Raw genomic sequence first — 27,969 nt, 5'->3', positions numbered from 1 at the left:
GGAGGGCCACGAAGATGGTGAAGGGCCTGGAGCATCTCCCCTATGAGGAAAGGCTGAGTGAACTGGGTCTGTTCAGCCTTGAGAAAAGAAGACTGAGAGGGGACCTGATCCAGGTCTATAAATATCTAAGGTGTAGGGGGCAGAATGGCGAGGCCGGACTCTTTTCAGTGGTGAGTGGAGACAGGACAAGGGGAAACGGCCGGAAACTGCAGCACAGGAAGTTCTGCACAAATGTGCGCAAGAACTTCTTTACAGTGAGGTGACGGAGCACTGGAACAGGCTGCCCAGGGAGGTGGTGGAGTCTCCTTCTCTGGAGATGTTCCAGACCTGCCTGGATGCCTACCTGTGAGACCTGCTGTAGGGAACCTGCTTTGGCAGGGGGGTTGGACTCGATGATCTCTGGAGCTCCCTTCCAACCCCTACAATTCTGTGATTCTGTGATTCTGTGACATTTTGGACACTTCAGTATAAAAAGTCATCTTTGTCTACATACAGCTAGCAAAACTTTTGAATTTCAGATAGTTCTCATTGATGTGAAAAATCACTTTGCTTGCAGGCAGCTCTGGAGTGACCCCTCCAATACCCCATGCTTTTATCATGTTAGGGAAGTACACTACTTTAAATGGGAAGAATTTCAGTGTTGTCTCCAAGGTGAAATCATGATCCTGTATATTATTATACATAATAAGTTTTGAGTCCATTCTGAGACTGAGAGCAAAGGAAAAATGTCAGTCAGTGGACACAGGTTCTACACAGTGAATCAAGAACACTTACTGAAAAAAAAAACAAAAAACACAGATGTAGTGTAATGCATTGATACATGCTATAACCAGAACTTCTCCTTTTCAATTGGAGATTTGTTTTATAACCAAAACAGGAACATGCAGAAAAAAAGTGCTAGAATATGTTCTACTTCAGTATAGTATGTATTTTTTATACAGTGAAAGCTTTTCTTCTGCAAGTTCTGCTTAGTAACTTTTTCTGATTGTTTAACCAAGGAATGTGCTACCTCCAGAAGGGAGTCAGACGAACTGAAACATTCATGTTCAGTGTAATTGGACATATTTGTTCTTACAGCAGAGGTAAGGGAGAGGCGTTCTTATGCTCTTAGTTTGTTAAAGCTAAACACTACCCATAGTCTGAAACCTAATATTCCATACTAATGTGTGCCTGTGAAGCCATCTGCTCACCTTTGCTGCATGAGCATCTCTGTCTCTGCAAAATGGATTTCTTCAATTCCTCTCTTAACACATTTCATTTACCCCTCAGGGATGCACATGTCACCTGTTAGAAATACATTCATCAGTAGGTGACACAATGCTGTCCTCACAGTTTGTAAGAACAAGTGAGTTAATGAATGAATGGGTTAATGAATGAATACATTAATAAATTTACCTTTAACCTTTGGAGATTGCAGTGTAAGTTTTAATTCTGTAAACAAGTGCATAAAAGCCTCACAGTTTACAGCCTCAGGGTCACTTCCTTATACATACAAAACAAAAGAAAAATCAAAATACAGTTCACCATGACTGAGAATCTGCTAGGAATTACAGCCTGGGATGAAGATAGGGGGTAGATCAGGTCAGTGCTATACTTCGCTCAGTTTATATATTCACCATGGAGAAATTAGAAAATAAGGGAAATTCTTGCTGCTAATTAAAGAGGGAATGCAGTTCCTTCAGAAATGCGTTTGTAGATGTTATGATTTTAGTCTGTTTACCTCATGAAGCTGTAATTAAAGATACTTTTGCTACAAAATGTGGCATTCTGGAGCGCTGTGATACAGAAGCATTGATATTGTTACTGGTTGAGCCTCTGGAAAATCTAGAGTGATTTGTACATTTGGCTTTCTGCACACACTCTCCATCAGGAAGCTGTGTGGTTTCTACAAACAGTAGAGCTTATCATCACTCATTTAAAGATCTGCAGAAAACATTTTTTGTAAAATGTGTTAAACTCTAGGTTACTTAGGATTTAGTATCTACAAAATATATCTGCAAAGTGTTACCAAGTTTAGAGCTGGGAGGGATATCCCTGCATACCTACATGTTTCTGTACTAAAGGACATAGAATGCCTTAGGTCAGAAGTGCTAAAAAAGAAATTATTTAAAGCTCAGGAAAATGAAAATTGAAGAGTAAATATTGCTTCATTCAGCTCATGTCTGTCAGCTTTTACTCTCCAATAATTGTATTTTTTCCCCTCCATTGCAGATTACCAGAATAATATGGCTTAATTCTCTTAGCAAACCTGTGTGCCATTTCAACTGTGCATGGCATCGATAACCATTAGCACGCTCTTCTATCAGGTTCAAAGTTTGCTGAACATGTTCAAGAAATGTTCTAAATCACAAATTCACAAACCATAGAAAATTGATTATTTTGATTGGAGGAGCAATTTTTCATAGTTGCATTTTTTATTGAGTAACTCTAGAGTCTCTTAAGCAGCACAAGTTTAAGCGTACAGTGTGTACTGGGAAAAAAAAACAAAAAAGCAGGCACTGTCATGACGTCTTACAGAATCTCTTGAAAGAGAGAGAACATTGCAACAGAAGACAGTTATTTGTCCAATAGTTTTCTCTGCTGCTGTTGTTAATTATTGAGAGCATTTGTGATTGAAGAACATTTTTTCCTCTGTAACCAAGTTCTTTCTGTTGCACTCTTACCACAGTCATAAAGCTTTGAAAAGAGACTTTAGACACAGGCTCAGCCACAACGGGCCATTTCAGTGGCAGAGAATAAAGAAACTGTTCTAGAGATAAGGTCACAGCTTTCTTCAGCATTACCAGATCGATGCAGGCATGAGGATTCTGAGATTTTTCTCTTACACCCAACCCCATCACTTGTATTCACCTAGAAAAAGCTGTTTAGGGATAGCATCCAGTTGTAGAAACACTGAAAACCAAAGGGAATATTAGAATGCATGTCTTATACTTCACTGCTCAGTGCCGTCTTTGGCTCTGTCTTTCTTCTTTGTGTGTTTCCCTCTAATCCACTCCATAAATCATTCACGTTGTTCTCCATTACTATGTTCTCTTTACTACTTTTAAAACTCTGTTACTTTGCTTCCTTTATTTCTGGTCATTCCAGCCCATCTACCATCAACTTCTCTTCGCCAATATCTTCCACCAGAACTGTGAAGATAGTAAGAGAACACTTGCTAGTGCAATGCTTGTAGAAATTCTGTGTATAATTGAGGACTGTCAGAAATTTTTCATCACATTTCCATTGCCCCCAAATGAGTTGTTGAGAAACTGAAATTGTTTGCATACTGGCTTAGATTTCAGAAAATCTTCTACTGGAAAATTTCAAAACAAAATGCCTTTCTGTTGATACTTACTTAGTTCAGTTAGTTTTACTTTATTTACTTTTGCATTCTGGAGATCCAGTTTGTGCTGCTTTTCATTGCAAAGGAGTTTGTGACTCTGAGGTGAAAATTTACCAAAACTGGCCATTAATAGGCTGTTCCATTTTATAGAATATTTTGAAAAGATTTTGTAGTGAAAGCAATCCTTGCTTTCAAAGAAAAAAATTTTTTTAAATCAAATTTCGACTTGCCCCTCCTTCCACTCCATATTGTTTCTTCATTATTTACATTTTTATTTCCTAAGAGCAGAAATTATTCTTTGTACAGTACCTGACATGGTGTCTTTGTTCTCTGAACAAATAAGATCTGAATAACGAATATTTGATACAGAAATACCTTGGGTGAGAGTCTTTGTTCTGATTTATGCAGGAGATATGATCAATTCTGTCATTAACCTTTCTGAACTCTGGGACATGAACAATCCAGTGCTTATGGCACTGCTGTAGCTGTAGTAAAAATGACCTTTTACAGTCAGTCTTATTACATAAGAATCTATTGCTAATCCACGATATCTCCTAATGATGAAAGCAGTCACAAGAGCAGAATAAGCCTGGTGGTAGGGCAGAGCTCTATGTTTTTGTAGTACTAAGGTATAGAAAAAAAAAAGGAAGATTTATTTCTAAACATAAGGAAGAAAACTATTTTCACTTTTTTTTTTTTTTTTTTTTTTTTAATTTAACAATTATAACCATATATTTTCTCTTAAAACTAGACTTCATTTTAAACGTGCATCATTTTTAAGAATTGCCGATGAAGTGGTCAAGATCTACGAGGCAGATTGTATTTTGGGAAATTCATGTACTAAGGCTTGAATCAAACTCTGTTCCTCACACTGAAACAGATAGCCACTTTCCTACTCTTCTTAGAACAGAAAGGATTTCTTTGAACTCTGTCTTTGAACTACTTTTTATCTATACCATTGCTGAGTAACTTCTTTGCGAACATAATTTTGACATATTCAATTGTATGTTATCTATACCATTTTGTATATGCTCATGTAAAAGAAATCATTTATAGCCCTCAATTAAAGCTGTTCCTCTGTAACAGCATGAGATCTAGGTGCCCGATTATTTCATGGTATTTTTATTGTTTTTATTATTTTTACTGAAATGAAGCCAAACAAAAGAATACCCTAGTAACTGAGTAATGTGGCTTCCCACTTGGTCCCCGATAGATCCAGACCATTATGGATGTTCATGGCAAAAGTATTTTACTTCATTTCAAAGTTCTTGAGGAGAGATAAATTCATAAGAAAATGAAGGAGTCAGCAATTTCAAAGCTAGTAATTCCAAAGTTATTAATTTTGTATTTAAAGAAGTTTTTTCTTGCTGTGGCAGATAAATTGCCCACCAAAGCCAATCTAAATTATTTCTCCACAGCGGAGTGCAGTCACATGGATGACAATAAGCAGTCGACTGAATGTAGAGGCTTTTTTAGTAAAACCTTGGATTTTGTTCTGTTAGAAATAGGTGAATCAGCTCAGTAGGTGTTGTCAGGCTGTGCAAGTAGCAAAGCTGAGCATCTGCTCTCAATGGGTGCGCACACACCATAAACACACACAGCCACAGTGTCAGCACAGATGTGAGTTTGCTAATGCTAGATATTTGTGTGTGTATTTGTATAAAACATGAATCATTCTGGTAGCTCAGGCTGTCAGCATATCCAGCAGCTGGCTGCAGACCCACTGATCTCCCAGTTGCTGGGGAGCTGTGTATGAGCCCAGAGGTCTGCTGTCTCAGAGCTCTTACTGTGCTAACTGCTTAAACTAGGTGGAAGTTAGCATCCAAATGTATGTGGAACAGAACACAGCCAGAGAACAGGAATAGGACTTCATAAGAGTAGTCTAAGGTGATCAAGTTGACATCTCAGTCAGACAAGCTTACTCACCAGTATACACTTGACTGGCCCCTTTGTTCCTTTTTGCTCCTTGTTTTCTTGTTTTCCCTTGCACGTTTAGCCCAATCCACTTACATCCCTTCCTTTCCCTGCTATTCCTCTTTCTGGTAAATGTATCATAATGAGCCTCCTACATTCCCCAAATTCTGTCCCCACTGCATATCTTTATGACTGCTATCCCTCCTTCCCTTTGCAAGGTGTACAGGGAAGGGAATTTGCTTGATGGAGTCCTTCTGGTGGGTTCTGCACAAGAGACAATGGGCCAATTGTTTTCTTCAGTAGACTTAGGCGTAGCCGCTGCCCTGTGCCCTATTTTCGCTGATTAGGTTTCCAGGGTTCCTCCCCCCACCCCATCATTTTTCATCCTGTCCCAGCTTTTGTATTAGCCTTTAGTCATAGCACAGTCTAAAAAGTTTTGTGCTGTAATTGAAACAGATAATGGAAAGACAGTACAGTAACATTCTATTTTGCCATAGCCACTATTTCTCTTGATGATTAAATGTGAGCTCTCCATGTTTAACTGACTTAGAGTGTCTGTGTCTGAATCAGCTCAAATATGGTGATTTTTTTTGCTCCTTGTGTTTTAAGAATTAAATCATGAATACTCCCAGTAACACACTTATCATTGAATTATTCTGTTTTCTTGCAGATAATCAAGTGATCTGATGTTCATGAATGAGAAGAACAAAATTTTTATTTGCACACATGAATCCTTTCGGTAGGAAACTAGACTTTATGTTTTATGACTGTGCTATTTATAAATTTTAAACTATCATAGTAGGATTGTTATTGGGAAGTAGGGCTTAGTAGTTATTTGAGGTGAACTTTGAGAGGTTGGTCTCGATGATCTCTAGAGGTCCCTTCCAACCCCTACAATTCTGTGATTCTGTAATTCAAGAGCAATTATCAAGTTCTAATTTAAATTCGAATTTTCAGTCTTTAGAATTTTCCTCTTTGCAACTTATGTTTCCCTTGTCCGTAAAGGAATACTATATGAATAAAAGTCATGAGATTATGGCTAAACATGCAGAACACCATAGAGGAAAACGACATCTTCAGGAGCCCTTCAGGAGGTGGAGGAAAATCGTCATTATTAGTTAAATCAAGGTTTACCATGGTGGTTTTGGTGATATTCAGAAGCAAAAAAAAAAAAAAAAAAAAAAAAAAGCTTTTGATGCATTTCTAGTAAGAGTTTTAGCAAAGTCCTTTTTTTCTTCCATCCTCATTTCCAGTCTGCTAAGGACAGGTGATGAGGTGATGATAGTTTCTTGCAGTTTTCTTGACCTACTTTGTCAGTTTAGATGTTGAGAGTTTTAAAAGGAACTCCAAGCTCAATTCTGTAAAATCAGTAGGCATAAGCTAGGTTTGGTGCTTAAATGCTTCAAGATATAGTTCAGTATCTGAAACATTTTCAAGAATATGGGCTTTTGTGATTTTTATTTTTTTAATGTAAGTCTTGTAGACTGAGTTCATCTCTATCTGTGAGAGAAGTTGCTCCATTCATCATCACATATTGACTGCTGATAAGAAAAAGGATTGCAAAGGGCTATTAGTATGAGATTTGTTTGAGAGGAACATAGGAATAAATATATTACAAACTCAAATGTAGGCTTTTCAGATAAAATCTTAAAGAACTTAGAGGTGTCTCCTGATCAAACAGCACAGAAATATGAAGCGCTTAATTATAAGGAATCAGTTTGATGTCTAACCTGGCATTGCCAACAGAAAGTATCCTTGCAAAGCTAGCATGTACAAACCTACATGCTAAAAGTATCTACCTGGAATTATTCAGCAGAAATGCAGTTCAGAGGCATGTCTGAACTACCTGCCTTCTACACAGCTCACATGCCTCCATGAAGGTTGCCTGAGGGACCTGTATGTTGGAGGCTTCCAGCTAGGTGTCATGTAGAAGGGGAAAACAGAGCTCAGAACACACTGCACATCTACACTTTTAATTTGCAGTATAATCCCAAACCACTACTTGTCATTCAGAAACACATCTACTGATAGCTGTGCCTAAGTCGTGGTTAGGGACGTATGTCATCCATGTTGACGTGAGAATCAGCATGGGACGGCGCAGTCATACAACACCTACTGTGTAGATGAATGTATGCCCAGTAGGATTCCAGATGGTACAGCAAAGATTTATTCTCTTATTTATTTATGTTTGGTTTCATACAGGTGTAGTTCAGCCTTTCATGGTAATTTACTGTGGTGTTCTGAGATTCTTTAAATTGCCTTCCCCCAGGCCTCAGAGACAAATCTTATTTAGTGTTGAAAGTAGTAGGAATGTGAGTCTTGTTTGCTACAGATTGCTGAAACACTTCAGGCTTTAGACTCCTCTGGTAACAAAGCTTGTAATGGACAGAATGTCACTGGGAGTGGATGCTGTACAGTTGTTGCCTATTCCTGCAAGCCAGAAAATATCACAGATAGGAAATCTTTCAATCTGCGCTAAACTGGACAAAGAGTTCTCTGCCAATTTCAAGAAATGTATGTATCAGCATAGGTGAGAAAGAGATGCAAGGAATGTAAAAGCTGTAAGTAAAGTAGGACGAGGACGTTCTTCTCTGCTTCATAGCATATTTCTGTTTAACTTTCAGCTTCATCTAGCAGCATTGTAAGCAGTTTTCAACTCTACAATTTCATATTTTTATTAATTACACAATAATTATTGTATAGTAAAATGTAGCACTGCCCACTTCTGTGCATTCTAAAACCCTGGTACCAAATTCTGTCTGCATCCAGATGCACAGTTTTCTGGGGTGTGATGCACAGCTGTTGAGAACGGTGTAACTCCACGCTAAAAGGGAGAAATTCAACTACAATGCCAGAATGTAATAATTTTGTTCAAATTAAACCAGAAGCTTCAAGAAGGAGGCATATGATTCTTTAATTATCGGTTACTGTACCCTTGGTTTCGCATGACATTCTGAGAAGTCAGTGTGTACTGAATCCCTTATAAAAGAATGTATTCAGTTCTAAAAGTGAGGCATTCCCCACAGCATGTTCATTAACCATATTTATTCTTCTTGGAAATGATTTTCAAGGGAGATATAGGGAAGGTACACTTTTGATATAGTTACGACAAAGTGGACATTATTTTTCTATTAAAGCAAGTATTTTTAAAAAACAAGAGTTCTCTTCAGAAGCCCTACAAATGATATCTGAATCAAAAATACCAAATACCAAGCAACCATGGAAACGCAGGCTCCAGAACAAATGGAATATGGTTAATATGCCTGGAGCCTCCTGGCCACTTCTCTGCTGCTGCTGACATTCCTTCACAAAGCAATGCAAATATCAGAATGATGCTTTTCTTAGATGCTTTTAAACACATATTTAAGAGCAGATAACTGGATGTTGTGATTATTCTTTAACAGAAAATATTTTGAATGCATTTGGAAGCATTACATCCCATATGTAAAATAGGCTATCCAGCCATCTTATGCTCGTGGACAGTTTTCTAACTGTTAATAATTCAAGATATTTAAATGGCATTGAAACACCAACCAGAAAAACAGACACTGGATCATAAAGACCACTTTCCAGCTATAATGAACATCCATGTCATATATATTTCATAATAGATCAGACTCTCTGGGAAAGCTAGATGGGAATTTTTGTTTTGTAAGCCTGTTCCAGCAGCTCATTTTTGTGAGGATGGTTTTTTGTTGTTGTTGTTTGTTTTTTGTTTTAAAGTTTCTTTTGAATTAATTACAGCCATTCATTCTTGTTTCAACATTTGGTAAAATTTATACATTCTTTTTTTCCTCTCTTTTGATGATAATCCGCTGGTATGTTTATAGAGGACAGTCAGATCCTTCCATGGAATAAAAAGCCAATTCTTTAACTCTCCTTCATGCCTCTCATGAGGCAGCCTTTGTGTTCCCTGTTTGTGTTAGCAGCTGTTTTCTAAATCTGTTCTAAACATATTAACCTGTTTACTTCTGTAGATTATCCACCTTCTGTAGGAAGAGGGAACGAGGCTGTTTTCAGCATACAGATGACCAGAATTTTATGTGGATTCTTTTTTATGACCCAGATACTACATGTGTGGCAATAATAAGTCCATATCCCCCTTTCTCATATCTCTCCTGTTCTTTTTCATACCCACATCACAGAGGTGATTTGTGATCATTTAATTTTTAAATAATGAATGATCCCAAGATAAAGTACTTGCTTATAAATGCACTAATTAAATCCTATCACTATTAATTTTATTCTTTGGGTCTTTGGTTTCCAAAATGATCCTATTTTACTTCTAGAGTGCTCTCATTCAGTTGCTAAGGCTTCTCTGTTTCTTTGCACAGAGAAGACATGTCTCTTATTCTGTAATAAAAGAGAAAAAAATATGTTGTCAGTACCCCATTGGCAACTACAGTGTGAATCTCAAATTGAAAGTTCTTGTTTTGCAAGTGTTCACCTGTGTTTTATAATAATAAAACAACTCTGTTATTGTATGTACGTGAAATTGTTACTGCATACAGTTCATTATTTCACATTTACTTGGGAAAAATGTGCCTCAGTGCTCAAAATGGTCTATACGCTGCTTTACGTAACACCATGTTTACAGCTCATTTCTGAAACTGAATACTAGCAGTTGTGCCTTGTAGGTTTCTTATGGTCATAAAATTTGCATGTGCTTACACAAAACCAGAGTTTATACTAAGGAGTTCTGCCCTGCACTGGCTGTGTATACTCAGATCGCTGTGAGTGGGTTTAAAACAAACACAGATGCGACTGTGCAGAGCATTGCTCAGATGCGTGCATAAGCGTGCCTAGATATTCAGAAGTGCTTTGTCTTCAGTGAATATGTTTTAGTATCAGTGAAATTAACTGATACTTCGTTTCCCTTTGTACTTGAAAAAGATTCATGTTTTGACAGGCTATAGTTTCTCGATACAGAAAAGGAATTGCTTAATGAAAATAGAGTCATCTGATAAACCACAAAGAATTTTTCCTCTGCAAAGAGACATCTTGTTCTCACGCTGTGCTACACTGAATGGTTTTGAGCACAAAATACCTCTCAGATGTACGTGTTAGGAGTGGAAAGCTGATGTAAGGAGTTACCCCTTCAGATAATTAATGTTTATTCCTTATTTTCCGAGAGTAAGGCTGCCTACCAACTCCACTCACCGTCTCCAAGCAGAAAAGTGTATCGGTGGGGAAAGGAAGAGGTTTGCTTCGACTCATTCTGCCCTTTCTTCGGCCTAAGCAGACTGAGGAGCAGCTCGGGCTCCCGGTCGCCCTGAGCTATACCCTGAGTGCTGAGGACACCTAGCGGTGTCAGCCTCCGCAGGCACCGGGCTCCGCAGCCTCCGGCCTCGCTGCACGGCGCCTGAGTTCTGCACTGCCTTTGCAGGCTGAAGAAAGAGGCGCGATAATCGCTCTTTGTCTGGTATTTTCACCTGATAAGTTAATTGTCAAGATATCTATTTTTTCCGTGGTTTTCTTCTCTCTTTTTGCCTTTTCCATTTTCCTGCAGAATTAAATGCGGTAAAAACAAGGAGTTGAACACACAGAATCGTTCTTCAAGCTGAATGGTCTGAATTTGACATTGAGTGGACTGCCCAGGGAGGTGGTGGAGTCACCGAGCCTGGGGGTGTTCAAGGAAAGGCTGGATGTTGTGTTGAGGGACATGGTTTAGTGGGAGCTATTGGGAATAGGTGAACAGTTGGACTGGATGAGCTTTTAGGTCTCTTCAACCTTGGTGATTCTATGATTATGATTCTATTTTTTGTTATTACGAGACTGACCTCTCAGGTAAATTAACATCAGACATTAGAGCTTTAAGAAAGCTCTAAAGCTTCTGTGTTCCAAGATGCCAAATAAACGTGGAAGATAAGTTAATGCAGTAGAAACCTAATCCCAGCACTGTTATCTGCTCAAAGGCTTGCAGAAAGATCTGTTTACTACTCTCCAACTCAGGTTTTCTTCCCCTGAAGTGAAAATGTACTTGTGCCACACCTGTTTGAGTAATAACAAGAATCAATTAGCTGCAATTCAAAAAGGACTTTGATCAAGATGGATATATATTACATGCTAACACTTCTATTTACTTTTGCATGATTGCATGTTTTTCAGTGAGTCCTTGATGTGATGGGAGACGTGGAAATCATGAAACAGAATTTGATATCGTCTGTTCAGATTATATTGTTACTTCCTCTGACTACAGTGGGTCTGACAAGTAAGTACAAAATTTCCAAGAACACTTGTTTTCCTTGAAACACTTCTTTCAGAAAAGTCTGAGGCTTTACTTGATCTATCCTGACCATCACTGGAACCTGTGCATATTTGAACTGCTTTCTTTCAAAGTTTTGTGTGGAGGTCTTGAAAATGGCTTGAATCCTCTTTTCTTTTTGGAGTATTAATTTAATGATAATATGGTGGTGATAATGAAAGGTATTTGCTCTCTCCCCACCCCCACTGCATCCTTATCACCTTTTTGGGAATTAGCATCACATGAGTAGTAACACTATTAAAGATATGGTATGGAACTTTAATGAAGTAAGAGTAAACTTAGGTTGAAAAGCCACATGCTCTTCCTGTGAAAAAGTATGTAAATTTATGGTCTATTTTCTTGTTGGAAGTTAATGACAAGTAATTTTAACAGGAAGTATTCTAAAATGTATTAGGATTATTATGGGTCGTTCATAAAATTAGCGAACAAGTTCAGGTTGCAGGACAAAAAATATTACATCCACCTCATTGATTCCTTCTTTTTATAATCTGTCTTATCTGTAATTTCCGCTGATACATTTAGAGATGTGTAAACAATGAAATTTTGAATCAATCACAAAGCTACAAAGCTGATGGAAAAGTTTAATTCTAAGATGACCTGAAGATAAAGATTTTTGATGTGTTAGGAAATATAAACAGTAAATCATGCATTTGATTCCATGCTTTTTAATTTATTCTGAAGGTTACTGAACACTTCTGAAACTTAGGTAAAAATGAAATTTTCATTTGAAAAAGAGAAGTAAATATATACTAGAAGCTGTTTCAGAAATTTGAGATAAAATATATGTAGTTTTCTGAATGTCTTGACCTTTTTTCCAGGAAGATGTATTTGCGAAATTCATTCCTTAGTTTCATATAATTTTATTCTCCTCAAGCATTTCATGTTGAATTTGCCATTCAGTAACAACTATAACAACAACAAAAAAAAGAAAGAAAGAAAGAAAGAAAAAAAACCAACACTGTCCAGCCGTAATATAACTAGTTGGATTTCTGCACTTCCCTAGGTCAATCATTCCCTGGAAAACCTAAGATAATAAGATGTCGTTCTCTAGAAAAGGAAACCTTTTCTTGTTGGTGGAAGCCTGGTTCAGATGGAGGACTTCCTACCAATTACACCCTGTTCTACAGCAAGGACAGGTAAAAAGCGGTGAATAAGTAAGTTATCAAGTGATGATTATGTCAGAATGAGGGATGATAACATTCATTTATGAAAACTATTTTTTATGAATACATGAAACTTCAGATAGCCAACAAGGACTATTAATAGGTTTCCCTTGGTAGAAAAAAGACATCACTGTTAGCAGAACCAAACCTTCATCCTGCCCCTAATGAAACTCAGATGAGCTGAAATTTGGGGAAAGATGTAATTTGTCCTTCTTATCAGGTGGCACACAGCTTTAATTTGAACAGCGTGCTTCTCTGAGGCGGGGAGCATCAGGGTACCATGAGGGCTGGGGTCTGTGGGAACTTCTCTGGGGCAGGCAAAGCAAAATCATCAGCCAGGGCCCTTCCTGCGTACTGAAGGGAAGCAGGGTAGGTAGTGGGGCAACCTCAGCCCCAGGCATGGGGCACAGTCCTGGGGATGGGGACAGCCCAAAGTTGTGCTGCGCAAGGATGTCACCCATGGTCAAAGCCAGCTCAGTGGGGCCCGTGGTCAGGCTGCAGGGAGCTGGAGATGGGCCCTGCTGCTGTGGGCTGAAATGGAGTCTTGGCCAAAGGTAGAGTGGGGGAGGCTGGGCAATTACAATAAGGGCTAGTGGTGCCCTAAGGGCACCAAGGAGCTAACACACATCTGGAGAAAGTCTATTTTAGAGACTTCCCTATTTGAATTCATAGTCAAGCTGGTGGCTCACAAAATGGGGTAAAATCAGATGTGGGTATTGCATCTCAAAACTGGTTTGGTAAATCTGTGGCACCCTCATAGTGTTTAAGAATAGAATGCATATGCTTAGTGACTTTGCTTAACCTGTGCTTCTTAATATAAGAGCCCTTCCTTCCTTTAAAAAGAGGTCTCATAATATGTACAAGTAAGCAGGGAAGCTGAGACTGAATTTCATTGAATAAATCCAGTGAGGTTCAAAATAGATACGGTAAAGCCTCAGACATCCCTGCTTAAATTAAACCAACTCCAGATCACTTATATTAATTGATAAGGGTACACCTTTTAATGAAGTTACCACAATCAAAAATGAACTGAGAGAGATGACATTTTCCTTATCTGCAATGAGCATATCTGTAGAACTTTCATTTGATGAAAGTCCAGGTGTTTTGATCTTGATCAGAATAGAACTTCTTATGAGCATTTTACATCATACCAGTCACAGCCCAGAAGAGTGCTGCCTGGAGATGGATATAGATGCTTATCATTTTTATTAAATCTGATGAAACATAGGTGTTGCTAAGCACTCCAGATCTAGGCCAGAGTTACCTTTCTTAACTTGTTGTCTCTGGTGCAGTCCTCTTACATCTTTGCTTTGTGAACTGGGACAAAGCTGCATAGACACTGAAAGATCTTGTTACAACTGGTGTATAGATCATCACAATGAGGTGAATAAAATGTGTCCTTTAGCCGTCTGAGGTGATGCTTTGTGCTTCTGCAGTTCTTCACACCTAGAAAAAGTCCCAATTCAGCTTTAAGGAGTACAAAACACACCTCTAAAAAAAAGCTGAAGACTCCTAAGGCAGAAGACAGTATGTAAGAGGCATGGCCGTGTTCACATGCAAAAGCAGATAAATGAACACATTACTGAAAACAAAATAAGTAATAAAACACCCTTCTGCCATAGAGCCTATCAGGTTATTTTCCAGTAAAAATATGTAAAGAAGACATTTAGCAATTTTCCTTCATTAGGTAAAATGGTTAATATCTGCCTTTTAACTTGCTTCTAAATGTTTTTTAAATTACTGTGTATTGTCTCTGGAAATTTCTTTTTCCATTCTTTTGGCAACACATTCTTGTGTATAAAAAAGCAGATAAAAACTTTCGTCTTGAACAACTGCATAAAAATAGCTTTATGAGTCAATGGAGCATTTATGGTAATAGCATTTGACATTCACTGAAATGTTTCCCAGAGATGCGGTTATATATAGGCTTAAAGTTTAACATTTTAAAGGTCTGTGCTGAACTTAGGCCATTACTAGAAAATTATCTACTTTGATTCATTTCCTAAACTTTGAACTTTTTAAATCATTTTGTTTCAGTGAAGAAAAAATCTATGAATGTCCAGACTACAGAACATCAGGTCCCAATTCCTGCTACTTCAATAGAAACCACACTAATTCATGGACAACATATAATATCACTGTAACAGCAACGAATGAGATTGGAAGTAACAGCTCGGATCCTCAGTATGTGGATGTGACTTCCATAGGTAAAAAAGAAAAAATGAAATGCAAAAAACACAAAAACAAAAAAAAGCAACCTAGTTTGAGACATATCTGTTTTTTAATCCAAGAACAAGTAGTGGTGAAAGATTTCTTTCCTCATAGTACGAAACTTGCTAATTGAGGAGTGTTTATCTGCTGATGATCTCAAGTGAAGTAGGTACCTCTAATGTATGTGCAAACCGCATTTTACTTGCAAATCATGTAAAAGCATATTCTAGCACTACCTTAATTGTGGCTGAAAAATTGCTCCAGTTTCTAGTTACTTGCAGTATTTCATTTAGGGTCAGCTGAGTCTAAACAGTTTTGTAGGCTCCTAGCACTGCGGATTATCAAACCTTCAAATTAGGTCAAATTGTCAGAAGTGTTCCAGATTAGGTTTTCCCAATGTAAACATCTTTCTGGTTGTTGGCATTGCAGTCTTGGATGGGTAAAAATATGCCTAAGAGCCTCACATTTTTTGTTTGTTTTGTGCAGTATTTCATATTCTTAAGTCCTTTCTGTTTTCTGCATGCAACATTCTACAGTGTACACAGTCTTTTTGGCCACACTTTCATTTTACAAGAGCGGCTGAATGAAATTATTATTTCTGTTTCCTTAGCATAACAAATTCAGAGTTAAGTCTAAGATTTGCTGATCCTGTTTTAGATTAGTAGCCAGTTAACACTGTTAGAGAGAAAAGGCAAAAAAAGTCTGTTGTACTGTAACTTCACAGAGGGACTGAATGATCTGAAATTAATATAATGAATTACAAAACAGAAAACAGAAAGACAACAGAATGGTTGAGGTGGTGCTGTGGTTTAACCCAGCAGGCAGCTAAGCACTGCACAACCATTTGCTCATTTCCCTCTCCCTGTCGATAGGTGTTGTGGTCAACATGGCAGATCACTGAGCACCACACAGGCATTTGCTCACTTCCCACCTTCCCAGGGGGATGGAGGAGAGAAGCAAAAGGAAAAAAAAAAAACAACAACAAAGTGGAGCTTGTGGATTGAGATAGAAACTATTTACTAATAGAAAAGGAAAATAGTTATGACTGTATGTGTGTATATATATATGAATGTGTAGAACAAGTGAGGCACAAGGAATTGCTTGACATTTCCCACTGCCCAACTGGACCCAAGTTGTGGAAGAGAACCAGAAGAACTCCCACCCCCTCCAAAATTCCTTCCGCTTGAAGTTTCATACCATTTCATGTAGTATAAATATCCCTTTGCCAGTGTAAGTCAGCTGTCCTGATCCTGTCTCAGCTCCTATGAAGAAAACAATTCTATTCCAGCTGAAATTATGACAGTAGGAAAGAGAACTGGAAAAATAACATGAAGTAGAACTTGTGGGTTGACATCAAAAACAATTTGCTAAGATGGGAAAGGAAGAGGAAAGGAAAACAATATTAATGATAATTGTGTATATTTAAAAATAAATTGTGCACAACACAGTTGCTCACTACCTGCTGACCAATGCCCAAACAGTTCTGTAGCAGCAGCTGACTCACTGACCAGATCCCTCAGTTTTATATTTTTTTTCACATGATATCTTGTGGAATATCCCTTTTGACAATTCAGAGCAAGTGTTCTGGTTCTTTCCCCTACTAGCTCCCTGTGCGCCACCCTAATCCACTTCACTGACAGGACAGTACAAGAAGTTAAAATGTCCTTGACTCTGTGCAGCATTGCTCAGCAACTACTGAACTACTGCAATGTTAATGACATTGTTTTTCTCCTAAAGCCAAAACACAGTATCATACCAGGCGCTATGAATTAAGATCAATTTTTTCTCAGCTAAAACCAGAACAAGTAAGAAGGGAATTCTGGGTATATCTGGTCCAACCTGTGCTCAAGTAGGGGCACCCAGAGCAAGTTGCCAAAACCATGTCCAGAAAGCGTTTCAAGATCTTCAAGGAGGAGATTCCAATACCTCTCTGGGCAGTGTGCTATCACCTGTACAGTACAGAACTGCTTCCTGGTGTTCAGACATCCAGTCTGTGCCTTTTGCCTCTTGTTCTGGCACTGGGCACTACTGAAGGCAGCCTGGCTTCATCCTGTCTGTAGACTTCCTTGATGTACTCAAGCACATTGATGAGATTTCTCACTCAGCCTGTAGTCTGAACAGTTCCAGCTTTGAGCCTGTTCTCACAGGAGAAGGCTTTCATTGTTTTGGTGGCCCTTTCTCTGAATTCTTTCCGGCATGTCAATGTCTCTCTTGTACTTGGTGGGCCTAAAACTGGATGTAGTACATCAGGTGCAGCTTTTCCAGTGCTGAGCAGAGGAGAAGTATCATGTCTCTTGACCTGCTGGCAATTCTTTATCTAATGTAGCCAAGAATACTTCTAGCCTTCTTAGCAGCAAGGAGATGTTGCTGACTCTTCCTCAACTTCGTGTCCACTAAAACTTCTAGGTTGTTTTCTACAAAATTACTTTCCAGTTTGGTGGCCCTACTATGTACTGGAATACTGGATCCTCCTGATCTGTAGGACTTTGTACTCCTGCTCATTGACTAACGAGATATTTGCCAGCTTGTGTCTCCAGCTTGTTGAAGTACCTCTGGATATTTGGTGAGTCTCTACCCCACGTTTTGTGTCATTTGCAAATCTAATGAGGGTGAGCTCTACACCATCATCCAGATCATTAACAAAGATATTAAACAGAACTGGACCCAGTATTGGCCCTGGAGTACTCTGCTTGTTACTAGTCTCCATATTCGCTTTGCACCAATGATCTCTACTGCCTGGCCTGGCTGTTTAGCCAGTTTTCAATCCACCTCACTGTCTGCTCCTCCAGCCCATACCTTAATAGCTTATCTAAGATAATCTCCTGGGAATGAGTGTAAAAGATCTTACTGAAGTCCAGGAGGACAGTATCTACTGTTTTCCCCTCATCTGTCAGGTTGGTCATTTAATTACAGAAGCTCAGCAGACTAGTGAAGTATAAGTTTTCCTTGTTGAATCCACCCTAGCCGCCTCTGATTTTCTTCTCCTTCAAGTACCTGGAAATGTTCTGCAGAATTAGCTATTCCATTACCTTCCCAGGGATCAAAATGAAGCTGACCAGCCTTTAGTTCTCTGGGTCCTCTTCCTTGCCCTTTTATAGAAGAGTGATACTTTATTTCCTCCAGGCTTCAAGCACTTATTTCGGTTGCCATGATGGACCGAAAATTATTGAGATGCCTTATAATTACATCTGCCACCTCCCTCAGCACTCAGATACATCACATCAGAGCTTATGACCTTACAAATATTCAGTTTGCTCAGTTGTTCCCTGACCTGATCCTCTTCCACTGAGGGCACAGCCTCCTTGCTTCAGCAACATCTACCTGGGAACTTAGATTCCCAAAGGCCAGACTTCCTGGTGAAGACTGAGACAAAGAAAGCATTCAGTGCCTCAGCATTTTCACTGTCCTGTTCAACCAGGTCTCCCATTTCATTTAGCAGGGGGACCACATTTTCTCTAACCTTCCTTTTGTTACTCATGTAATTGTAGAAGCCTTTGTTGTCTTTGACACTTCTGGCCAGATTAAATTTCACTTGGGCTTTAGCTTTCTTAATTCCATTCCTGGATGCTCTGACTGTATCTCTGTATTCTTCCCAGATTACCCATCCTTGCTTACACCGTCTGTAGTTTTACTTTTTCTGTTCGAGTTTGATCAGGAGAACCTTCTTCATCCATACAGGCCTCCTGGAAATTTGCCCAACTTCCTCTTTTGCATTGCTTTTGAGCTTGGAGGAAGCAATCTTTGAATAATAGTCAGCTTTCTTTGGCCACTCTTCCTTTCAAAGCCTTATTCCAAAGAGCTCTACCAAGCAGATTTTTGAAAAGCTCAAAGTCTGCTTTTCTGAAGCCCATGGTAGTAAGGTTTGCTTTTCATCCTTCTTCTAAGGGTTTTGAACTCCACGATTTCATGGCTACTGCAGCCAAAGCTGTCTGTGAGTTTCATACTCCCAATAAACTCTTCCTTGTTGGTAAGAATGTGGTCCAGCGTAGTGCTTCTTCTTGTCAGTTACTCCATCACTTGGAGGAAGAAGTTATCATCACATTCCAGGAACCTCTAGGTTGCTCGTGTCCTGCTGTGTTGTCCCTCCAAGAGATACGTATTGGTTAAAGTCCCACATGACAAGAACTTGTGAACATGAGGCCGCTTCTGTGTAGAGAGCCTCATCTGCACAGTCTCTGTGGTCAGAGGGCCTGTAGCAGACTTTCACTATAAGGTTACCTTCACTATAAGGTCAACTCACTTAGCCATGTATTTCCATAAACTCTCAGTCATCTCCTCATCCATCCCTAGGCAGGGCCAGTCATGGTAGCCATCCCATTACTTCTCTGTAACCATCCTATTACTTCTCTGTGATCCCAATGAGAATGTAGCCATATGCAGGTGTCGTATACATGTTTATTTCCTATACTGTGTGCATTAGTGTATAGGCATCTAACAGAGGCACCCCTAGCATGCTGTCTTCTTAACTTGCTCTCTGCTAACCTGTATGTGCTGGAGGTGAACCTGATTAATCCCCATTTTATTAATTTTGTGATCCCTATTACATCACTCCATGCCCTTTGTTCAGCAACCCTGTCTGACATTGCTATGAAAGAGAAAAAAAAACCAAACCAACAAAGGAGAAATCTTTTCAGAGAAAAATTAATAATTGAAACATTGAATACATGAATCATTAATGGCAAACTTTTCATTTGTACAGTTCAGCCAGGTTCTCCTGTGAATCTCACATTAGAAACACAAAGATCTGCTAATATAATGTACCTTTGGGCAAAATGGTCTCCACCTCTATTAGCTGATGCCAGCTCTAATCATTTATATCACTATGAGCTACGACTAAAACCTGAGGAAAAGGAAGAGTGGGAGGTAAGAGAAAAATATATACATAAATGCTTTTCAGTGAGTTCTACTGTCAGAATTTAACTGGTATTATAAAAATCTTAGTTTCCATAAGGATAGTAGAATTACTATAATGAAATATTGTTATATAAAGGAAAATTCTGTCATCGTTTGTAGAGAGTGAAGGTAATGGTATTTGCGTAACTATCCTAAGGATGTTATATAATAAAATGAAAAGTAAATAAATCTAGTTAGCCTACTGGTTGAATATGTAATTTTGATTTTCATCAATATATCTACTGCTGAGTAGCACAGTAAGACTCTGCTCACTTTGCAAAGTTTAAGCAAAATCGTCAGTTTGGTGATTCATTAAAATATTATTAATGAGAAATCAGTTAGCTATACAATCAAAAGTCAGTATCAGCAATACAGAAGCTAAATCACAATACTAGGCACTCAAAAGACACCTACAAATTTCTAAATGCATATTTACAACTAATCACAGAAATATGCTTTATGCAGAGATTCCTCTCTGACAGGCAGGGAGATACAAGCACATCCAAGTCTCTGCAAGTGCAAAGTCCCATATTCGTACCCACTTCTTCAGGGGACATGGATGCCGTGACTTAACACAAACCCACTCTCTATCCTAGAGTACACTAAACTGTACTCCAATAAGAGAGTATCCCATGAGATCATTCGCGTGCATCTGGGTTTGGGTCCCTGCCTGTGGCAGCCTGCACTGCCTGGAATGCACAACATCAAGGAGGGACGCCACTCTGTCTAGTTTAAGTAGAAGTCACGATGCTCACAGAGCAGCTTCTGATAGCATCAAACTGAAACTGCAGCTACTGTGGTTTCCTGTCTTCCCTCAGCGCTACAAATGGCTGTGCTTCTTAAATTCCGCTTTTTAAGGTGACTCAAAAGACTCTCAGTAACTCCCTAGTTATTCTTAATTGGGATTTGAGTCACCATCCCCCTCAACATGATTTGCTGGGACAGTCTTCCTCTCCCTGAAATTTTGGGGTGTTCTATTCACACCATTTATCTTGCTGTTCTCAGCTGTTGCCATTTTGTTGGGAGTAGGCCACAGTATTCCCACAGCTGGGATACCAGGATAAAAAGTTACATTCAGATGACCTCAGTGCTACCTTAATAGCTTTTACCTTACAATTGGAAGAAGCTACTTGCCTAGAGGGAATTCTAAAGAGCAACTGAAAAGGCCTAAATAAGACATTTTAATAGTGAGCTTTTAAAACTAGCCTTTAAGAAGTGTTAACAGTCTGGGAGTTGGACAGCCGATAGCATTCCTTGCATTGTGGATCTGAGGGAGTACTAACTTGCTAGGAGGTCTACAGTTCTCAAGAATCATGATCTCAGTGTCACTGAAGAGCTTTCCTGTTCATTTGGTTGCTAGCTTCACTTCTTTGTAATTAACATCCTAGCAAATATGTGACTGAAAATTTTGCCTTTCAGAAGTCAGTGACATAAGCATACTTCTTGATGATTTATTTGTTAAAATGCCCTAATTCCTTGTTGTTTTTTCCAGACAGTACCTGTTGGAGTACAGACACAGTGCAAAATAAATAGGTTAAGTGCTGGCATGAGGTATGTTGTTCAGGTCCGTTGTATGTTAGACCCTGGAGAATGGAGTGAATGGAGCTCTGAAAGACGCATTCTGATCTCTGGTGGTAGGTGGATAATCGCTGTTCTGTTAGCTGTGTTTAAAATACAAGTAGTTCAGTGTCGTAAAAGGTACCTAAATGCTAGCCCTGAAAACCTGCTTCCTCACACAGATGCCTTCATAGTGCTGGAGGAACAACTTAGTGCATCTTATCATATTTTTGTGTCACTACATATTTGGTCTTGCTGATCCACTCAGCATCTTGCAAAACTCTCTATGACAAACAGTGTGGAGTTCAGTAGGAAGTCACTTCTGATACAGGTGTGCTTACATAAATTTTTGGTCATGTCCTGCCACTTAAAAATTGTGGTGACTTCACCTGTAACTGAAGATACCAGGTAGTAGTACTTCTGTAAGAGTCATTCATTTGTTCGCTAACAACTGGACTGAAATTATTGCCCTGCCTAACAGACCATGACATAGCAGCTACCATCAAATGGGAGTAATTATCTGTATTCTGTTGGAACGTTAAATGTTCCAACAGAATGAGCCAAGTTGCCTCAAATCTTCTTCTACCACTAACTGTATTATTCATTATTTGACATGGAGTTTGCTGAAGTGCCCTTAATAGAAGATATTTTTAAAATGTCCCACTTTCAGATCTGCCCTAGGCAATTATAGATTTAGAAAATCAATGGCCTTACTCTAAATAATAGAGAATATATATTTTGATATAATAAGACCATATTTGCCATGGATACATAATTGCAAATGTTTCAAGAACATTAGAGTTTTTATTAGCATCAAACTATTCAAAATTTAAGCATCTTCTCAGCCCTATTTTTTGCCCAAATGATTTTCTTGAGACTATAGTAACATCATCAGATATCCACATAATTGTAAATTGCTTGGCAGGAATCAGGCAATTAGAAGGAGTACTGAGCATAACGTCATTGTAGGAAGAAAAACAAGAATTACTTCTTTGTGTCTTTTGAGTCATCTCAGCATAGGCACTTCAAAAGAGAATTACTGGCAGCTACATAAACACAGGCAAACAAACTCTTTTTTTTTTCCTGAGCCAAAACAAGTGACTCAGTAGTTTTTTCTGGAATAATTAGCATTTTAAAACACATTTTTTGAAGAAAAAATGCTTATCTAGATGATAGATTGAGTAAATAATTTTATAAAACCTGTTGTGATGGTATTGAGAATCCTTTACCAGATTTGGGGTGCAGAGGAGAGCCACAGCCAGAGAAATAAATGTCGTTCCTCATTGTATCTTCAGTGGGAAAGGGTTTTGAATCTAGGTTGAAGTTGCAGGCTGCTGCCTTAGCCACTGAACACCATTTCTTTCTTGTGCTAATAATGAAGCAAAATATTTTCCTGCCTTGTAAGGAAAAAAATGTATATATATATATATATTATTTTCTAGTGCTCCTTTTGATTATGTTTTATAAGCTCTGGAGTTGACTTAATGCATTAAATGCACTAATTATTTCATTCATGTATCCATTGCAGGACAGTCACCTCCTGAAAAGCCTACAATAACCAAATGCCGCTCCCCAGAAAAGGAAACATTTACCTGTTGGTGGAAACCTGGTTTCGATGGAGGGCATCCTACTAACTACACTTTACTTTACAGCAAAGAGGGGTAAGATGCTGTATATAATTATTCACTATTTTGTGAGAAAATCAAGCTTAACTGGTTTTTGCATTTAAGAGATATGGTTTTCTTTGGCTTTTGTGCAAGTGACATATTCTGGAATAGTACTAGCAACAACATACTTAAGGTTGAAAGAGGATCTCTTTATAGTGTTGGCTTTTTCAGAATGCTGTGAATTGTAATGGCATAGATAAACTGCCTTGAAAGTTGCAGTGGTGCAGGAACTGCATATCAGTGTTTGCAAAACAAAGGCACAGCTGTGTAACACCTTGACCTCATAGCTCCAGGAAAAAAGTGTTCAAAAATGACCAGAGTTGGCTGCTTCAGGGCTAACTAAAGGTTAAAGTGTGTTACTGAGGGCACTATCCAAATGTCTCTTCAACACTGACAGGCATGGGGCATCAAGCACTTCTCCAGGAAACCTGTTCCAGGGTTTGACCATTCTCACAGTAAAGAATTTTTCCTAAAGTACAGTCTGAATCTCCCCTGTTGAGAACCTTAACATCCCTTTTGTAATGTGGAGCACACAGCAGCACACAAATCTTGTTGAGGCTACATCAACACCATATATAGCAGAGAATCACCTCTTCTGATCACTGGCTGTGCTGTGCGCACAAGGCAGTTTGCCCTCTTGGCTGCCTGGGCACACTGCTGGCTCTCCAGCCACTCATCTCCAATCCAATGTGCCTGTGTTCAGCATTGCTCTCTCCCTGATGCAACACCAGGCATTTGTCTGTGTTAAACTTCATGCCACTGCTGACTGCTGAATAATGCTCCAGTCTAACTAGATCACTCTGCAAGGCCTCTCATCCCTCCAGGTAGTCAGCAGCTCCCAGTTAAGTGTCACTGGTGAACATGATAAGGATGCATTCCACTCCTGCATTCTAGAACACTGATAAAAATAATGAACAGAAATGAACCTGGAATGAAGCCTTGGGAAACACTACTAGTAGCGAACTGGCAGCAGGATAGCCCCATCCCCTACAACCCTTCAAGCTCTGCCATCAAGCTACTTGAGTAATTGTTGCTTATCTCACAGTTGAACATTTTATTCAGAAAAATCTTGTGAAGCAGTATCAGAGGTATTTCTTTTATACTATCAATTCTCCAAGCATCCTGGAAAAAAGTGCTGTGTGTTCTCCATGAACTTTCTTTCCGATTACTACCTTCTTTGGGAAGCTTGGGAATGGATTTTGAGGACAAGTACAAATTATATGTTTTTGAGGAACAGGTGGTAAATGACACAAATTCTGAAAGCTTTTGATGTGGGCAGAATTAATTTCAATGTGAAATGAACATTGGAAATTTTCTGTTTTTAACAGGTGGGTTAGAAGACTTTGGCAATAGCTTAATGGCTCTCAGAAACTTTTGAGGGCCATGTAGTAGACAAGGGCATTCAGAAAAGCAACAGTTGCACTCTACTACTGCATGCTCAAGAAGCCTGCGCTTTCCAGGCTTTGTAGTCTTAGTTTTGGGGTAGCGGAGTTGGGTTCTTTAGTTGCCTTTTAGTGTGAAAGCAGTATTATGATTTCCTTCACATTATCAGGCATATAGAATCAAATCCAGCCCTGTAGAGTGTTACTACAAATGCAACTACTTGTAAACAAAGTCATGTGTTTTAGTCTGTGTAATCACTGTGATTCTTTCAGAGAAGAACAAGTTTATGAATGTCCAGATTACAGAACTGCAGGCCCCAATTCTTGCTACTTTGATAAAAAACACACTTCTTTCTGGACCATATACAATATTACTGTCAAGGCAACTAATGAAATGGGAAGTAACAGCTCTGATCCTCATTATGTGGATGTGACCTACATAGGTAAGAGACAGTGTTTTCTGTGGAACCAAATAATTCAGGGTCATCAGTTTCGATACAGTATTTTTTATTCCAGCTCTTCTCATAGACTGCAGTAAAATACATGTAAAAATACGTAAGAACAGATACCATCTTGACTGTTGTAGTAGTAAATCAGAATTCATCCTCCTAGCATTTGAAGGCCAAAAGTGCTGAAAGCTTTAAAACTACATTCAGATAATCATTTATTGGATCCACATATTTCCTCCAGTCAAGCCAAAAGAAACACCATCTTGCTAAAATTCTTTTCTAAAAACTGCATTCAAATTGACCTTTTAGCTAATAATACCTAAATTTTACTACCTGAAAGTTGTTTTCTGAGATTTAATTTTCCCAGGAGAAGCTAAATCAGTGTTTTTATAGCAATGTACTGATAATCTCTCAGACTTTTTCTACAGAATGACTGTGGACAAGTATTTAGGTTATTTTCTAAGGGAAAGAACATTACTGCAAATAATGATTTTTCTATCAAGGTTGAGGCTGCTGAGAACCTGATAACTGAAAAAGGGCTTGTGGGGAAAAAAAAAAAAAAAAAAAAAAAAAAAGTGTTATATTTTACCTCTATGCCCTGACTTCTTGGTAAACTTTGCATCAGAAAGTGGTAAAACGTATGCATTATATGCAGGAGCTCTACCTGCGAACTGGGGTAGCTGCAGGCCTGGCTGGCAGAAACCTACATTCCATTTTATTTTTGAAGCGTATACAGGACTTTAGTATTACTGTTTAAGTATCCATCCCTGTGCACATCAGGATAATGCTGCTGTATTTTCTCAGTGTTAAAGATTGAAGGGGACCAGCTTTGTAATTTAAATCTGTGTTTTCAGCATCCCTAATGGTATACACCAATTTTGATAAGATTATGATACTAAACAACATTTATAACGCACCATTAAAGATGTTAACTTTCTCTTAACTTTGAAATACAGTGTGGAGAACAGCAACCATAAATGATGATGTGAAAAAAATATGGTTTAGGTGATAAATGATTCAGGCAAATTTCAATATGAACTCCATTTATTTAGTGTTCTTCAGTGTCTACAAATTTATAAATCCTTGTTTATCAGGAAATTCTTGCTTCCCGTATTCAAGCAGTTCCAAGTTACTAGACACAATGGAGGTGGCAATTTGCCCCGCATACCACTTCATATATTTTCTTAAGATGCAAAGAAAAATCATTCATACTTTTACTATCAGCTCTCTTATTTTAACAGTACAGCCAGATCCTCCTGCAAATGTTACTCTAGAATTAAAAAAGCCAATAAATAGAAAACCATATATGGTATTGACATGGTCTCCACCCCCACTGGCTGATGTCAGATCTGGATGGCTTACCCTCGACTATGAATTGCGACTGAAGCCTGAAGAAGGAGAGGAATGGGAGGTAAGAATCTTGCAAGTTTTTACTTAGAGTTTTTCTTGATCAGTTAGAGTTTGTTAGTTATGTCCCACGCCTGACTATAATGAAGCAGGCACATGGAATAATTCATCCTTTTTCAAAAGTAGTACTTCTTTGTTCCTCGTATTCCTATTGCAAAGACTAGTATCTCAGATGCTGCTGTGTGATAGCAAGTGATGAAGTACTTATTTTCAGTTGTGACCATTATATATGAATCATATTGGCACAGTAGTTTAAATTGTTAGGTCTCATTCTGACAGGTTTATTTTTTCTGGTAATTTGTTCTCAACCACAAATACTTCTTACATGACAGAAAGCTCAATGACATTATGTAAAATCATGTACATTTGTGCAAATAACCATTAGGTAATGGTTGTAATAGTTGTTATGGTCACATAATAATTATTCTCTATACTCAGGATCTGCAACTCATACAAGTAGGGACAAACTGTAGGCTCCAGCAATTGGTATTTGGCTGTATTGCCTTTTTGTCTGCTGCAAAACTAAACTACCCAGCCATCTCTGTACTGACTACTGCCTTCCCTCTGCCACTGTACTTCCCAGATCCTTGGCCACTATAGAATCCACTCTTTACTACCCTGCTCCACATTCCTTATTTGTTATGCAGCTTCTTCCCCAGTTGTTCTTTCTTGCCTCCTTCAGTTCTTGCTATGGTGGGTCCCAGCATTGCCACATTTCATTTCTACTTCTCATATGTGCATGATGTGTCTTTATAGCAGTTTAATTTGCACACTACAGCAGAGACAGATATCATCACTGCTGCATTATGTTAGAAAGTTGAACTACAGAAATAAAATAAATGTAACATTACTTCAATGCCCTGTGTAACAATTATTAGGAAGATACCCAGTTTTATGAGGGTCACACTGAAAGTAATGCTTCTATTTATTTCCATGGAAATTAAAGCAGATAGAGAGATCACAATAACACTATTTGATGGGACAAATTCTCAGAGAAAAAAAGTTTTTCCAGCATAGTCACCACCATTATCTGTAAATTTTCACCAGCAATGAACAAGAGCCTGCGTGCTTGTAAAAAATCTGTACCAGTGGAGATGACCCACTGTCACCACTCACACACCACTCACCACTCACTGCCTCAGTCTGCTCACAACCACTGTTTGATCTCTATAAACATTCAGCAAGCATCAGTGAATGTCAGTAAGTGACATTTTTTCCACATGGAGGAATTCAGTGACACACCGTTGCTTCACATGCACTTGATGTCAGACTCCATTCTGTCAGACTGCTCCTGTGCTGCCATCTGTTGCACAGAAACAAAATGTAATGGGATATTGGTGGGAAGATTCCACCCCTACTAACATTCCACCAACATCCACCTCTGACATCATGGTCCAACATCATAAAATAGGGAGCATTACTTTCAGAACAGCCCTGATATGTTCCCAACTTGATTATCAGGATTAAACTAGCTATGATTTTCTTTGAAAAATATCTAATTTTTATATGGATTTTATGATTTTTAATTCATTTTCAGACTATTTTTGTTGGACAGCAAACACAATATAAAATGTTTAGTTTAAATCCAGGAAAGTACATTGTACAGATTCACTGCAAACCAGACCACCACGGATCATGGAGTGAATGGAGCTCAGAGAAGTACATTCAAATTCCTACTGGTGAGTGGCCATGTTCCCTTTCAATAACTGTTATTTCATGGAAGTTCATGTAATACT

The 27,969-nt window shown here is 38.6% G+C and overlaps 1 protein-coding gene across 33 annotated transcripts in view; it reads left to right on the top strand.

Annotated features, from left to right (window-relative positions):
* PRLR (prolactin receptor) overlaps positions 1–27,969 on the top strand; it is a 180,523-nt gene that overhangs the window by 140,181 nt on the left and 12,373 nt on the right. For 28 of the 33 annotated variants that reach the window (XM_048931112.1, XM_048931106.1, XM_048931088.1 and 25 more), the window contains 10 exons: positions 5,910–5,978; positions 11,348–11,450; positions 12,508–12,640; positions 14,705–14,874; positions 19,578–19,741; positions 21,264–21,405; positions 22,857–22,989; positions 24,651–24,820; positions 26,068–26,237; positions 27,771–27,912. In XM_048931112.1, coding sequence (XP_048787069.1) covers positions 11,363–11,450; positions 12,508–12,640; positions 14,705–14,874; positions 19,578–19,741; positions 21,264–21,405; positions 22,857–22,989; positions 24,651–24,820; positions 26,068–26,237; positions 27,771–27,912 — 1,312 coding nt within the window. In that variant the 5' untranslated portion in view covers positions 5,910–5,978; positions 11,348–11,362. Of the gene's footprint in view, positions 1–1,468; positions 1,582–5,909; positions 5,979–11,343; positions 11,451–12,507; positions 12,641–14,704; positions 14,875–19,577; positions 19,742–21,263; positions 21,406–22,856; positions 22,990–24,650; positions 24,821–26,067; positions 26,238–27,770; positions 27,913–27,969 lie in introns of those variants that run through there. The other 5 variants (XM_048931111.1, XM_048931105.1, XM_048931104.1 and 2 more) reach the window with 3 other exon arrangements.

This window comes from Lagopus muta, chromosome Z, assembly GCF_023343835.1.
Source record: "Lagopus muta isolate bLagMut1 chromosome Z, bLagMut1 primary, whole genome shotgun sequence".
Classification (NCBI taxonomy): domain Eukaryota; kingdom Metazoa; phylum Chordata; class Aves; order Galliformes; family Phasianidae; genus Lagopus; species Lagopus muta.
The sequence above is the reverse complement of the archived record's forward strand: the minus strand, read 5'-3'. Positions and strand labels throughout refer to the sequence as shown.